General features: G+C 39.1%; 1 protein-coding gene across 6 annotated transcripts in view; it reads right to left on the bottom strand.

Annotated features, from left to right (window-relative positions):
- CHD2 (chromodomain helicase DNA binding protein 2) overlaps nt 1–14,178 on the bottom strand; it is a 117,682-nt gene that overhangs the window by 87,776 nt on the left and 15,728 nt on the right. For 5 of the 6 annotated variants that reach the window (XM_024767699.1, XM_024767698.1, XM_024767701.1 and 2 more), the window contains 3 exons: nt 11,176–11,407; nt 7,687–7,773; nt 5,915–5,976 (listed from right to left, as the gene is read on the bottom strand). In XM_024767699.1, the coding sequence (XP_024623467.1) occupies nt 5,915–5,976; nt 7,687–7,773; nt 11,176–11,407 (381 nt within the window). Of the gene's footprint in view, nt 1–1,319; nt 1,339–5,914; nt 5,977–7,686; nt 7,774–11,175; nt 11,408–14,178 lie in introns of those variants that run through there. The other variant, XM_024767702.1, reaches the window with a different exon arrangement.

Genomic DNA, 14,178 nt, shown 5'->3' with positions numbered 1-14,178 from the left:
AGGCTGTATTTTTTAAACCATTTGTTCTGAAAAAAAAAAAAATCCTGCTAAATCTCTAATATTCTATTTTTATTTACTACTATCATTGACCAGATTGAAGCCATAATATATACTAGATCAGAGGTTCTCAAATTTTAGCATGGATCAGAACCACCTCAAGGACTTATTAAAAGAGATTTTTGGGCCACAGCCAGTTTCTGATTCAGTAGGTGTAATGTGAGGCCTAAAAATTTGAATGTTAACAAATTCAGATGATGCTGAGAGACTTGAGACCTACTATACTAGTTATTTTAACATCTTTAGAATACACTGAGAAAACAATCCCCAAAATTATTTTTCAATGATAAATCTACTACCTACTAAATAACCTGTTCAACTAATGAAGTAGTTTTTAATAATTATTAAATACAGTAGGTGTTCTTTTGCTCCTCAAGATCGTAGAAGACTTGGGAGAGCCATACCCTATAGGTGCCCTACTATCCCCAAACAGTTTTTGAAGTTTACTTGAAAACCAAACAAGACATCACATAAACTCAGCTCATTTCTCACCTGCAGGGAAGAAGGAAGGAGCATATATAATAGCTACTGGGCATGAAATATTTAGAGGAAAAAAAAAAAAACTTAATAGGCAAGAACCTGAGGTTCTCTCTAAACAAAACAATTACCATTGTGTCTCTGGGTCTGTGTATAGAAAATGAGGTTATGCTAAAGACAACTCTTGCCAAGTTGCAAAGTCAAATCAATATTCTTCATGGGAGAGTAAGTCCAAGTAATAGTGGAAGAACCTTCCTAAAAGGTCCAGGACCCACCCTGCACTTGAATTAGTGGAAACATCACAGGAAAAAATGTTTTTCAAGCCTTCCACGAAAAGGCAGTGGAGCACTTCTACGTACATTACTCAAGTTCTACTGGCACTACCATTTACCTAATAGTAGGTCACTCATGTGGGCAGGGTATCTTTGTACCAGAGCTTAGCACAAAGGCAGGCAAATGGAGATACATCTTTGTTAAATAAAGAAGTAATTAAAGAATGAGTCCTATCAGACTGTCAGACAGGTAGGGTGCTTTCGGAAGCAGACTGGTAAGATATTAAGGCCTACTATTGTCACCTAATATCCTTCACTCTCTCTTTAAAGCAAACTATACTCTGGGCACCTGCTTTATTCTCCTTGCCTAGAGCCTCGTACAATATATATGTCCAAGGAATCCAAGGAATAGATGGTGACGACCAGGAAGGAAAAAAGGAAGATGTCTCTAGCAATTGGGAGATTGGCACCTAAGGCTACAGTCTCCCTTGGGCCAAGTCCAGAACAGTTTACCCTTTAGAAGGAAGTCACACAGTCAAACTGGAGAGAAGTGGTTTCACAGGAAACAAGCTTGAAAGAACATGCACGTAAGACCTAAGGGAGAGCAGATCAGATGAGAAAGATCCACAGTCAAGTATTATTTGTAATTTACATAACTCTGCCAGAAATTGAGAATCTATATCAGGGTAGCTAATAAGGTCCACTTCCATAACTTTAGGAGACTAAACTGGCAGTAAACACTGAGAGAATGGATGTTGAGTCTAGTTTTCCAGTTAAACTGCAGATCTGTAGACTTACAGACAACCAGGAGGACTCAGAATCTCTCAATATAAGAATGTACAAAGGGCTTCCCTAGTGGCGCAGTGGTTGAGAGTCCGCCTGCCGATGCAGGGGACACGGGTTCATGCCCCGGTCCGCGAAGATCCCACATGCCACAGAGCGGCTGGGCCTGTGAGCCATGGCCGCTGAGCCTGCGCGCCCGGAGCCTGTGCTCCGCAACGGGAGAGGCCACAACAGTGAGAGGCTCACGTAACGCAAAAAAAAAAAAGAATGTACAAAAAATTAGCAAATTGTCTGGTTCAAAGGCCTCTTCCCAGGTAGGGGGAAACTCAAGACCAGGGAGAACAAGCTGTTTGGTACATGTCAAATCCCCAACCCTGCTACTCTCAACCATAACCTACTGAAGACCACAGGATCTGCAAACATTAAAGCCAGGGTTACACATTCTGGGAGGATCTGAACAATCAGAGGCCTAAAAGACCTAAATGACTTTTATGTATGTGTATTTGAAATTGGCTGGATTACTTCAAACTTCATTTTAATTTTCCAGAATAGAGGGGGGGAAAAAAAGTAAGTTACAACCAGCAATACTAAGTCATTTTGTATAAGGGGTGAAAAAGGCAATCAATTACAAAAAGATTACTGCCCAACCCTGGCTCATCCAACCGATGTCCACTTCTAGTTTGCTAGCTTCTCATATAATGCAAATTTTATGAGGGAGACTCCCTGACTAAGCTGTATATTATATGCCGGGCTGCAATGAAGAGAAGTCTAAAATATAAGATCGTGATTAAAATATTTTTCATACATTAAAGGAGACCTGAATTGCCAGATTCAGCTCTAAGAGGCCATCAATGGGATTCCCTAAAAGGGAATCAATGGAATTTTTGCCAGAATTTTGGGAACTGGGGAGAAAACTACCAAGATTTGGCCACTGAGGCCTCAAGGCAATATAAATAGATAGGAAAAAGTCAGAATGCAAGTTAACTGGGTATAGTTTTCTTCCTTTACTAAGAAAAGGTGGTTGGTAGGACACAAATCAAAACTGAACTGTAAAGGAGGGAAGGAACAAAAGCCGTTTTTAAATAAAATGGGCCTAAACTCTGGTCAAGAGCCATTGAGGCTTCCTATTAACTGTCTCTAAGAGCTCAAAGAAGGGAACTCCTTTCTCCTCCACTTTAGAAGGCAGGTAAGGAAAAGAGGGAAAGAGTTGCTTTAACTTCACTGATTTTCAGTAGATTTTCCCGTGGAGAATGCCTTTCAGTACCAATTCCCAGTGAAGAGGGGAAATCTGAGGCTAACAAGGATTCTCTTCCACTGTCACAGGACTGTGACAGACTTCCAATTCAAAGCAGTGGAAAGGGAGAAATAACTATAATCCCAGGAGAATAACTTCAAATGATTACAGCTGAAATACTTTCTTAAATTCCAGTTGGGAGAGAGGGTTTTGGAACCATTGTACAGTGGGGTTAAGCATTACTGGGACCGTAACGAGTCAGGAGAAATCCCATACAACATTTCACAAATTAGGATAACATGAATAGCGACTACATAAAAAAGGGTTCAATGATCAAAACAGCATGAGTGGGTGAAGCAAAACTCAAAATTTTGTTTGTATGACTTTAAGTCAGGGGTTACAATCTCAAATACCCACTGGGGCCAGGTAAGGACCGTAAATGGGGTCAAATGGAGAACTCACGGCTTCTCCAAAGGTTACAAAGACCAGTGTTATATGGGGCAGCACCGACAGCTTTTCTCAAAAACTAGAAATCTAGATCCTTACATACCATCCCTCAATTTTCAACACTGCCAACTAATTCAAAAAATGTTTTCCTCTTCTAAGCTTTTAAAATGCTAATTCACATGACTCAAGGAGAGTTACTCCCTTCCAAGACTGTACCTTCAGAAGTGTCAATGTCATAAAAGCAAAGAAAGTCTGTGAAAGTGCTCTAGATTAATGAAACCTGACAACTAACATATATTTAACCCTAGATTGGATCCTGTCCTGGGGGTGGAAAAATATTATGAAAGACATTATTGGGTTGACTGACAAAATGGGAATATAAATTAGACAAAGGGATCGTAGCAATGTTAAATCTATTTACGTTAAAACTGTATTGTGCTTCTGAAAGAAAACATCCTTATTCTTAGGAAATACACACTTAGAACTCGGGGGTAAGAGACCTTGATGTATGAATCTTAGTCTGAAACATGCGCGCAATATATAAGGAGAGCACCCACAATGATAAAGCAAATGGGGCAAAAATGGTAACCAACGGTAAAGTACACAGGCATTCTTTGTACTACTCTTATTTTTACAATTTTGCTACAGTTTGAAATTAATTCCAAAAAAAAGTTTTAAAATGGCTCCTTTTAAAAACTTTAAAATCTGTGATACAATCTGCAGGGCAGGGTTTCAGAAAAACACTTCCCTGTGCTAATATTTCCAAATTTCCACTCCCTTCGAGTGAGTCTCTCAATTCTGAAATTCATGTGCACACACACTGGGTTCTGTTACCCTTGCTCAGATCACAGAGGCCCCTGTAGTGCTATGCCTTGCAACCTGAGCCTTAGCAGTTGTAGGACCTCCTCTAATTAATGTTAGAAGGGAAGAGGTCCCCATAAGCCCTAGTACTCTCCAGCTGCCCAGAGGATGACAAGAAGTGAGGCCAGCCCAGGGCCCAAATAAACAAGCATGAGGAGAACCTCAGCTTATGCTAAGTTCCTATGGAAGTGGCCAGGGGTAGAAAAGCAGCATCACAGAAGACACAAACCCCCCACAAGGAATGAAAAGGTTCTACTCAAGGGAAAGAATGGTCCATGAAGGCCACTGAGAGTTGCCAACTTTGGAGAGCTCTCAGGATTGATAGGAGAGGGAAAATAAATATAGAAGCCTGTCAAAAGAATAAGTCCGATGTGTTACACAGGGACTGAAAAAATGGAAGGGTTCTCCACACCCAGATAAAGCCATTAAAATGATGAGTTCAGGGAATTCCCAGTGGCCCAGTAGGTAAGACCCCACGCTTCCACTGCAGGGGACAGGGGTTCGATCCCTGGTTGGGGAATTAATGCAGCACGGCCAAAAAAAGGAAAGAAAAAAAACGAGGAGTTCACGTTTTCAAGTACAGCCCATTTAGATTCCAGCCAAGAGACCAGCAGAATGTAGCCAGACGGTGGAGGAAAAAGCACATGCATGGACTTCCCAAAAGCCCCCGAAAGGCCATTAGCCTGGGAAGCTGAGAACAGAGTCTCCCAAGCAGGCCCTGGGACTGGGGAACAATAGCCTTCTGAGCTGCCAAGAAGTACAGGCTTGCCTACAGTTATCATTTCTCCAACTCTAACGAAATATTTAAAACACAAATGAAAATCATATGCCCTGTGGGCAGGGCAATATTAAACACTACTTGACTTTTCTTAGCATAGTTTCTAATAACCCTGTTAGGTCAGCAGAATAAGTATTACTCTATTTTGGAGAGGAGGAAATGGATTTTAAAAACTCACATTACTTTGCTTTAGGCCAAACACTTAAATTAAGGATCATTAATACTTTAAAACAGAGAATATATACTGGGGCTCTCAGTGGGAGCCAAGGACAATCGTTTACCATGAGAACCCCCTGAATTTGTGTGCAGAGTTTTGAGTATTCTTCTGAGGGGACAGGCTGTAGAATTCAGTTTGTTAAAGGGATCCACACATCCCCCCAAAAAAGGTTTTTTTAATTATGTCTCCCCCCCGAAAAAAAAGTCAAATTTTTTTTACCATAAGTAGAATTTTTTAAGTTTTAAAATAACAAATATATAATCTATATCATAAAGGGATTTCATATTAAGCCCATGAATTAAAATTTTCTGGCTTATGAACTGCAATAGTAAAACCACATGGAAACAACAATGTGAAATTTCATACTAAAATGGGCATCCAACCAGTATAACTTTGCCATGCCAACACAAAGAACAAATGAATAGGAAAAACAGCCAATCTAAATGTGTTCCTTGTTTATCTACAATAGAATACCAAATGCCTCTATGTTTGATATTTGTGCACATTTTTGAGAAAAACAATAATTGGGCTAACTGGGCAAATCAGATGGAATAGCTGGGGTTTGCCCCAAAAAGTAGCCTAACACCTACATGTGAAAAACTAAGAATCCTGGGCTTCAAATGCCACTGCTGCTGCAGCAGATTCAGATGAACAGGAATCCAAGACAGCAAGAGACAGAAGTGGACTCTGGGCCCTGGGGTGCGCTACAGACACAAGGAAGGCAGTCCCAGAAATGCTCACATGCTCCAAACTACCAAGTTAAGTAATTTCCCCCATGAGAGACTTACTGTTTTTTCAGCTGCCTCTGGCCTCTTCTTTTTGGGCTCCCACTCTCAGACCCGCTACTTGCCTTCAGTGTGTGAGGGGGAAAAAATGATTACAGACTTTAATTCACAGTTCTTAGGGATAACACTACCCCCTGGTTCAACAATCTACTCAATATATTCAATATGAGTTTTTAGACAGAAAGAAACCTAAGCATCTGATTGGTGGTGCTCTCTTTTCTTTTGCTTTGAAAATTAATTTGTCTGTTACTGCCGAGTTACTTCTAACGCCAGGAAATATTTCTTTCAGCTTGACTTCTGAAAGAACACAGTCCAATAAAATTTTCTGTGATGATGGACATGTCCTGTATCTGCAGTGGCCCACAGAGCAGCCAGCAGCCACATGTGACTGAGCCCCTGAAATGTGACTGGTGTGACTAAGGAATGGATTTTTCATTTTACCTAAATTTAATTAATACACATTTTAAAAGACACATACATGTCTAATGGAGACCAAACTGGATGCTGCAGATATAGACTGTCACACAAAAATGCCACACATTTAGTGTGCCATTAAAGGCGGTGACTATGGACCTGTTTCATTTCACTCATTAAAGAGCATGTTCAGTCATGAGCCAGCAGCCCTCTGCTAAAAGCACAAGGCCAAGTAACTTTACAGTCACAGACATTTGAACAACTCTTTTTTCTCCCAAGTTAAGCAAATTGGCAAAGTACTCCCGTTGCTGTTAGTCTTGTGCCCTACAGAGAATGTGTTAATTTATACACAAAAGAGAAAAGATGCGGCTGGTTATAACAAACATGGAAAAAAGAAAGGTAGCTAAGGTAAACCAGCTCAGAGGTCACTGAAAATAAAACACCACAAATGCAATGTAGGTGTTATGGTCAATTAAATTTTTTAAGTGTATTTACTACCCCAAACTCACTAACCTTTGGCTACTAATATTTAACTTTCATCAGAAAGATATTATATATTTAAGAATAGCAAAGTTCTCCTAAGAATGCAGAGAGGGGACATTTCACTGAGAGACCAAAGAACGTGTCTTCAGAATGCAGTCTATAAACCTAACATAGAGGTAAAACTTAAAGAGGATTTCCGTAAAAACATCACACAAACTGAGAAAAGGTCTGATTCTATAGAAGCAACAGAACCCAGTACATAACACTAATTTTAAAAACCATCAATCTATTCAATCTGACAATTTGATCAGAGAGTAAATACGTGTTAAACATTTATACTGCACATTAAAAATGAACTAGGAAACAAAATTTAAACCATTTAGGTAAAATAAAATACTTAAGTTAAGCAAACTCTCCTTCCTTTCTCAGCAGTAAATCTGAAACTACTTCCATTGTTACATTTGCTTAGTTACCCAGGTAACAAAATCTAGAAGATTTAGAAACTAGGTATTTTAAAAAGTAAACTTCTTGCTATAATCAACTGCACTATGAGAAACATTAAAAAAAGAAGAGAATTTGAGGCCAGTTCTGTATAATACTCTAACTCTCTACTAGAGCATTCACATGACATGATCTAACTCTCTACATGACCTAACGCTCTACTAGAGCATCACAAACATGATCTTTCTGGTAATTTTATTTCTTTAAAAGCCACATGTGGCTTTTCTTCTGTATTAGATTGAGAAAGCTCACTTTCGAGTCACTTAACTCCCATGCCTGAAGTTCAGTCTCGTTAATGGTAATACATATCAGAGTCAAAAAGGATAAGATAATTAAGGAGTCTGAATGTATCACCCTGAAACATTTTTTTTTCTTACCTCCTCCTTAATATTAAATCGCGATGGTTCTTGTCTGCTTCGGTTTGACCGCCTAACCCCATAAACATCAGGATATTCTTCCCACATCTGTAAAATTAATAGACCACGCGTGAATCGTTTTTTCTTGACCCCCATTTACTATTTACATTACTGGAATACATATTTCAATTTCAGAGAATTCAATTAGTTATTTGGTTATATATCAAAAGGGGTTTTTTGTTAGCTTTGTTTATGAGACAGTGAAGGACCATCTTTAAAAAGAATAAGGCATATTATCCGAGAGCTCATTAAAGTTGTAACGATGCCTCTTCATTACTAAATGGCTTTAAACTAGAGGTCACACCGCTTACCCACTGTTAAAATATAAACTTACAGTTGAATAATATGGCAACATAAGAGAACAACTGCTTCCACTAAAGACAAAATATTTACTGATGAATTTTAAGTCCCTAATGCTTTCAGTTTCAGCTTTGACTGCACAAGACTCATCTAGAAACTCAAGAAAATCAGCAGGGCCCCGCCACCACCTCTCATTAAATAAGAATCAGTGCATTTGCATATTTTGTCAATTCCTCAGGATGTGTAACATGCCAGATGCAGGCAAATTCGGTATTTCTTGTGTTTAGCTAGAAGTTCTCAGAATGAGACCCAGTGGCACCCTTGCTCTAGCACACTTCATTTTATTCTCTAACAGCAGTTAACCCTTTGCCTTTAAGACCTGATTTTTAGTAAGGATCCTCACTAGTGATCAAACAAAGTTTAAAGAGGAATCAGTTGAAGAGAACATTTTTTTCACAATATACTGACACTATTTTATTAAAAGACTCAAATCAATAAATATAAAAAATTATAAAAGGCCCCCCTTCTTCCACCTCTAACAATTAGTCTAACCCCTAGCCTCACTCTCCTTCCCACAGATAACTATGAACAGGTATGCTGTGTGTTCTTTCAATGAAATAAATCACCTATAGGCAAAAATGAATTTAAACGGATTGTGGAACAATGAAGTGAAGATGTTCAACAGGAGGTAAACACATAGAAGAGATGCTTGAAAAAGCCAAGATTAGAAATGTGGGTTTGTCATCAAAACACAGGTGACAGCTAATGTCATGAAAATATTTGGAGTGAAGCAAGAGGAGAAGCCACAGGTTGAGGCTCATCGTGAAATGTGTGGAAAGTGGACCCCCAAAAAGACAAAAATGATGAAAGACGATCCAAAAACACATAACGTCACTAAGCCAAGGAAGGATATGATCAACAGTGCCTTTAAAAAAAAAAAAAAAAAAGCCAAGTAAGCTGAAGAAAAACAAGGCCTCCAGAGGTAACAAGCATGATGTTCTAGGAAGAGGCATTTTAGAACCAGAAGCCATATAATCATGTAATCCAGCATCCTCAGTTTATAAATTCAGTTTATAAAAGTAGAAAATCCTTAACAACCTTAGAATAATATGAGTTGGAGGACAAAAGGTCCAACCAGGAGTCAGTAATAACCAAGCAGAAGGAAATCTAGGCAAAAGAGGCAGCACATGCCAAACACTCTGAACAAATGGGGCAGAGAAAGGAAGGCAGCAAAGAGCTTTGCTCTAGCACTGCCTGCCAGCCCCTCCTCCACCCTTTCTTGGACCTCTCCTAGAGCTATGAAATGACTCAGCACAGGTATTTATGGAGCTTTTATTAACTGGGTGGCTCAATGCTTTAAATGGCACTACATCAATTAGTTTTCCCATTTAAAAAGACAGGCATTCTGGCTCACCTGTTGGGACTTTATCACAGTATATACTGTAATACATACATCCTAAAATCATCTTGCGTTCCTGTTTGTCCTTTTGAGGGCTAATGATATCTAATTCAACTATTCAATAAAAAGCTACCATGTGAAAGGGAAGTGTGTACAGAAAACAAAGAGCTTTCTTTAGAAGCTCATTTTAGAATAATAATTTTTAAAGTCACAATCCAATCATTCTAACTGGCTAGTACATTCATCCATGTATTTATTAACTTTTTGGAACTTACTACCTTAACTTTAATATTTCTGCCTAAAGCTGTACTTCTATCTTAAAATTCAGTCTTATTCCCCTTTATCTCTTTAAAGGGAGTTTCATATATATATATATATATATGTATATGGTCTTAAAGTTAAACTGTGAATTCTAGACAGTGAGCATGATTTCAGTAAAGTTTAAACACCTGACGCAAGTCGTGTTTTCTATGGCTTCTTTTACTCTCTGCAAGTAAAGAACTCTCCCCTGTACAGAAGAAAGTTAAAAAATGGCCAAGCAAGACCTTCTGCAGGTAAATTTCTGAGCTGAATGACACTCAGAGAAGATCTCTAAGTGGTACTTCGACATTCAGGGTCTTTCTGAAATAGGTCACCACCTGAAATGTCTCTTGTGAAAGGTCACCACACACTGAGCAGGCAACAAAGCACAACACTTGAGTGTTAGAAGGTCACTTCTCTGGTGATGAGTTAATTAGCAAGGACAGCTTTCATTTTCCTATCCCTAACACTACTATCAGCACTCCCCAACCTCCCACCAGCTCTTAAGCGTCACTTACCATTAAGCAATGACTACGCTGGGAATAGAAGAAATGAAATAACACAGTTAATCCCAATTCTGTTTCAAGAGATAAAAGCAGTTTTTGTTTTTTAATTTCAGGATTGTTGAAGCTATTTTGTAAAACTTGCAGGTAACTTTAAATTGTTTGTATCACTACAAAAATCTTTGTGTGCAGATGTAGGTTTGTATTTTAGAAGAAAAACTGATTTAGCATAAAGCTTTTAGTTTAAGACATTTTACTTCTAAAAGCAATCTTTTTTATATTTTCAGTGATTCTAACTTAATTCTCTCAAAAGGGAATTTTAAAACATCAGCTGCATTTCTCATGACTAACTAGACCAAGTCATTAATTCTTCCCCAAAAGGATGCATCCCAAAGTTTGGACATCAATGAAAAAATGCTATGCAACTCAATTTTTGCCTTTTTGCATTCTCTGCTGGAAGATTCTCGTTAAGCAAAGAATACCTACATTGCCTAGGTACAGATAATTTCTTTTCTGTGAGGAGTATTTCTCCTTCCATTCTTCAATAGAACAAAAACTACCCTTATTCTTGAATTGGGATTATCCATCACACTACAACTGCATTCCACAATCATCTGTGAATGACTTTCTCTAGTATAATTCAGTGCTGTATTAAAAAATATATTTTTTAACCACCTTTTTTAAATGTTAAAAACCAAAATAACAAAAATTGGTCTTTCTGCCCTATAATTTGATGGTTTATGTAATTATTTTCCTTATAGCCCTGTGTCTAACGAGTAGAGCAGAAAGCATTCCCCGTTGAGACCCACAGACAGTATATTATTAGAGAAGGTGGCTGTAGATGAGTTTTCATTATCAAGATACACTAAGGAGTTTTCCGTAGGAAACAAAGGTCTGCTAGCTGGTCCTAGCTCACAGCACGTTTGTACTGTACAGCAAAGCCGATACCTTCTTCACATCAGCTATCCGTTCCTTCTTAGAGGCTGGCTTCTCTTTGGCTTCTGGAAGAACTGGCTGCGATTTGGAACCTCCCGATTCACTTTCAGATTCTGACTGACTCTCCGAAGATTCAGAACTACTGTTTGACTCGCTGCCATGTCCACTTCCTGGATCGCTGCCCTGCTCACTCTCCGACTGGCTGCCTGAGTCTGAACCCGAAGCTTCTTCAGATGCTGAATGACTTAATTAAAAAAAAAAAAAAAATTAAATTAAATATTTAAGAACTGCCACATAAATCTGTTTTAAAATAAAAATCCTAGTGTTAATATGACAGCAGATAGTAATTTGGTAATACAAGATCAAAATTTTCTAATTCACTTTTATAGTCTTATTTGCAAACAATGTCATTAGTCCCATTCTCAACATCCCTAATAGCTACCATTTCCTGAGTATGTACATGATGCCATATGCCACCTAATTTATATAGATTAGCTTTTTTAAAAAAAAATTAAAAGGGGGATATTATTTTGTCCTTCATTCAGATGAGGAAAAACTGAAGCTCAGAAGTAGTTAAATAACTCTCCCAAGATGACACAGGTAGGATTTGAAACCAGGTCCATCTGCCTGAATCCACTAAGTCTTATTTGTTCATCATCAGTCCCTCCCTCCTTAAGAGGGAGACAAAACCAAACCAAAATGAAATGAACGAACAAACAAAAAAGCAACCAACGCAGAACAAAACAAAACCAAGGCAGTCACCCAAAGAATAAAAATGCAATCTGGTTGCAATTATCCAATCAGTGGTTCTCAAAAATAGGTGCAAATTAAAACATACACATGAACCCCAAACCAGAACTCCTGCCTTGAAATCTCCTGCAGTGAGTCCCAGACCTGGTAGACTTAACAGAAAAGAATAAACAAAGAGCCTAACCCAATGAAGACTGCCATTGGCTTCCACACATCCCCATTCCAAACCCCTCCCAGGAAAGAGCAATGGTAAGTAGGTAGATGAAAGCAGAAGCCACACACACACACACACACAAAAAGGCGGCCAGGGAAGATTGAAGGCAATATACCACCACCCCCTGTTCTCCAATAGTTAAAAAGTAATTCATGGGCATGCTGGTAGGAATGAGGATACTCTAAAGCAAAAAGACTAAAGTTGGTGGACTCTACAGGAAAAAAAGTGTACAGCTCACTCAACTCTTCCGCTTAAAAACTATCTTTTCATTTAGGAGAGGCAGAGCAGAGGAGGAGGCAAGCAGCAACCCACAACCTAGAGTAACATCAGCAGAAAGGACCCCAAGTTTAGCAACCAGGAGATAAAAGACACACGGCACGAAGCCAGAAAGGCTCAAAAAAAAAAAAGAAAGAAAGAGAGAGAGAGGCTTTGTATTTTTGTTATTTACCACCACTCCCTTCCAAACTAGAAATGAGGCACTATCTATCACTTGAAAAACATGTCCACAGAATGAACAGGAGAGTACACTGGGAACATCCAGTGTGATCCACAGCAAGCACAACGCAGTTGAGGGGACTTTAGTTAAGATGAGAAAGCAATGAGAATAAAAGGAGGGGGAGGGCGTCCACCTTGGAAGGGGAGCAGAAGGGGAAGACCATTTATTAATTGCCTATCATCTAACAGGTGCCAGGCAATACGCTGCGTACGTTACATGTTCACTTTGCTTATTTCCCAGAACGACGCTTTTAGACACTATTATTCCCATGTGAAGGATGAAAAAATTGAGAAGTTTTAAATAACCTGGTCAATGACAAAACTAGAAAGTGCTGGGGAAATCGGGGAGGGGAGCAGGAATTCCACCTCAAGTGTGGCTCTAAAAAGCTCATATTCTATTTTACCACAAGAGTTCAAAGCCTTAGAGACTCAGAAAATAAACCTTATCCCTGTTACACAACATCCAAACCCAGTCAGGCAACCCTGTAACAGCGACTGAGTACCTACAAGGCCTCATTATACTTACTGACTCCTTGGTCCTTTGCACAGGAAAGCTGACTAGTCCAGCTGACTAAGGCATCTTAAGTCACTTATTCTCCACCTGTGACCACTCAGAAGGTGGTCACCAGGCAAGAGGATAAAAGAGGAAGTACAGTTAAAAGGTGTAGGCTCTGGCCTCCATGGCTTGGGTCTCCGTCCCAGATCATCTCAGGCCTGTGCCCTCTTTTAACCTGTGACATAAATCATTGCAAATGTGATGTAAACATCCAATGCCAATTCCCACATCAGGGTATATGTGTGTATATGAATATCTCATTCTCTTTGAACTGCCTCATAGGGTGAATACACTACATTTATTTAAACTGTCCCCTTATTAATGGAACATTTAGGTTATTTTTAAACTGTTCTCTTAACCAACCAGCAACAAATATCCGTGATACACTTCCTATCTCTGTATTTCTGAGTATTTAGATTTCCAAATTGTTCACTATAACCAATAAAACTATAATATCTTTGTATATATGCCTTCATGTGCAGCTCTGTATTTGTGTTTGTGTAGGAAAGTGACCCCTGGAAACATAAAAATACATATAACACCTTTTAGGTAAAAAACACATCTATGTGTATAAATACATTTTAATCACCAAATTGCTAACAGTGGTTTACTCTGTGGGATGGGTTATTTGAGTACCTAGTGGATTCCATGAACTACTTACTGGTGCAATTAAAAAAAAAAAATTAGTAACTCTGAAAGTCAAACCCAAGAAAAGATAAACATCAAGTTTACAATTGTATTTACCTCTGGGGGTTGAGGGAGGCAGATGTAATCAGAAAATGATATTGGTGGGGGACTTCCCTGGTCGTCCAGTGGTAAAGAATCCACCTTCCAATGCAGGGGACGCGGGTTTGATCCCTGGTCCGTGGGAACTAAGATCCCACATGCCACAGGGCAACTAAGCGCGTGCCGCGAACTAGAGCCCACGCGCCACAACTAGAGAGAGAAAATCCGCACGCCACACTAGAGAGAAGCCCGCGCACAAGGAAGAGCCTGTGCC

The sequence above is a fragment of the Neophocaena asiaeorientalis genome, unplaced genomic scaffold (genome assembly GCF_003031525.2).
Source record: "Neophocaena asiaeorientalis asiaeorientalis breed wild unplaced genomic scaffold, Neophocaena_asiaeorientalis_V1.1 scaffold297, whole genome shotgun sequence".
NCBI lineage: Eukaryota > Metazoa > Chordata > Mammalia > Artiodactyla > Phocoenidae > Neophocaena > Neophocaena asiaeorientalis.
This window is presented reverse-complemented; position numbering and strand designations above follow the sequence as displayed.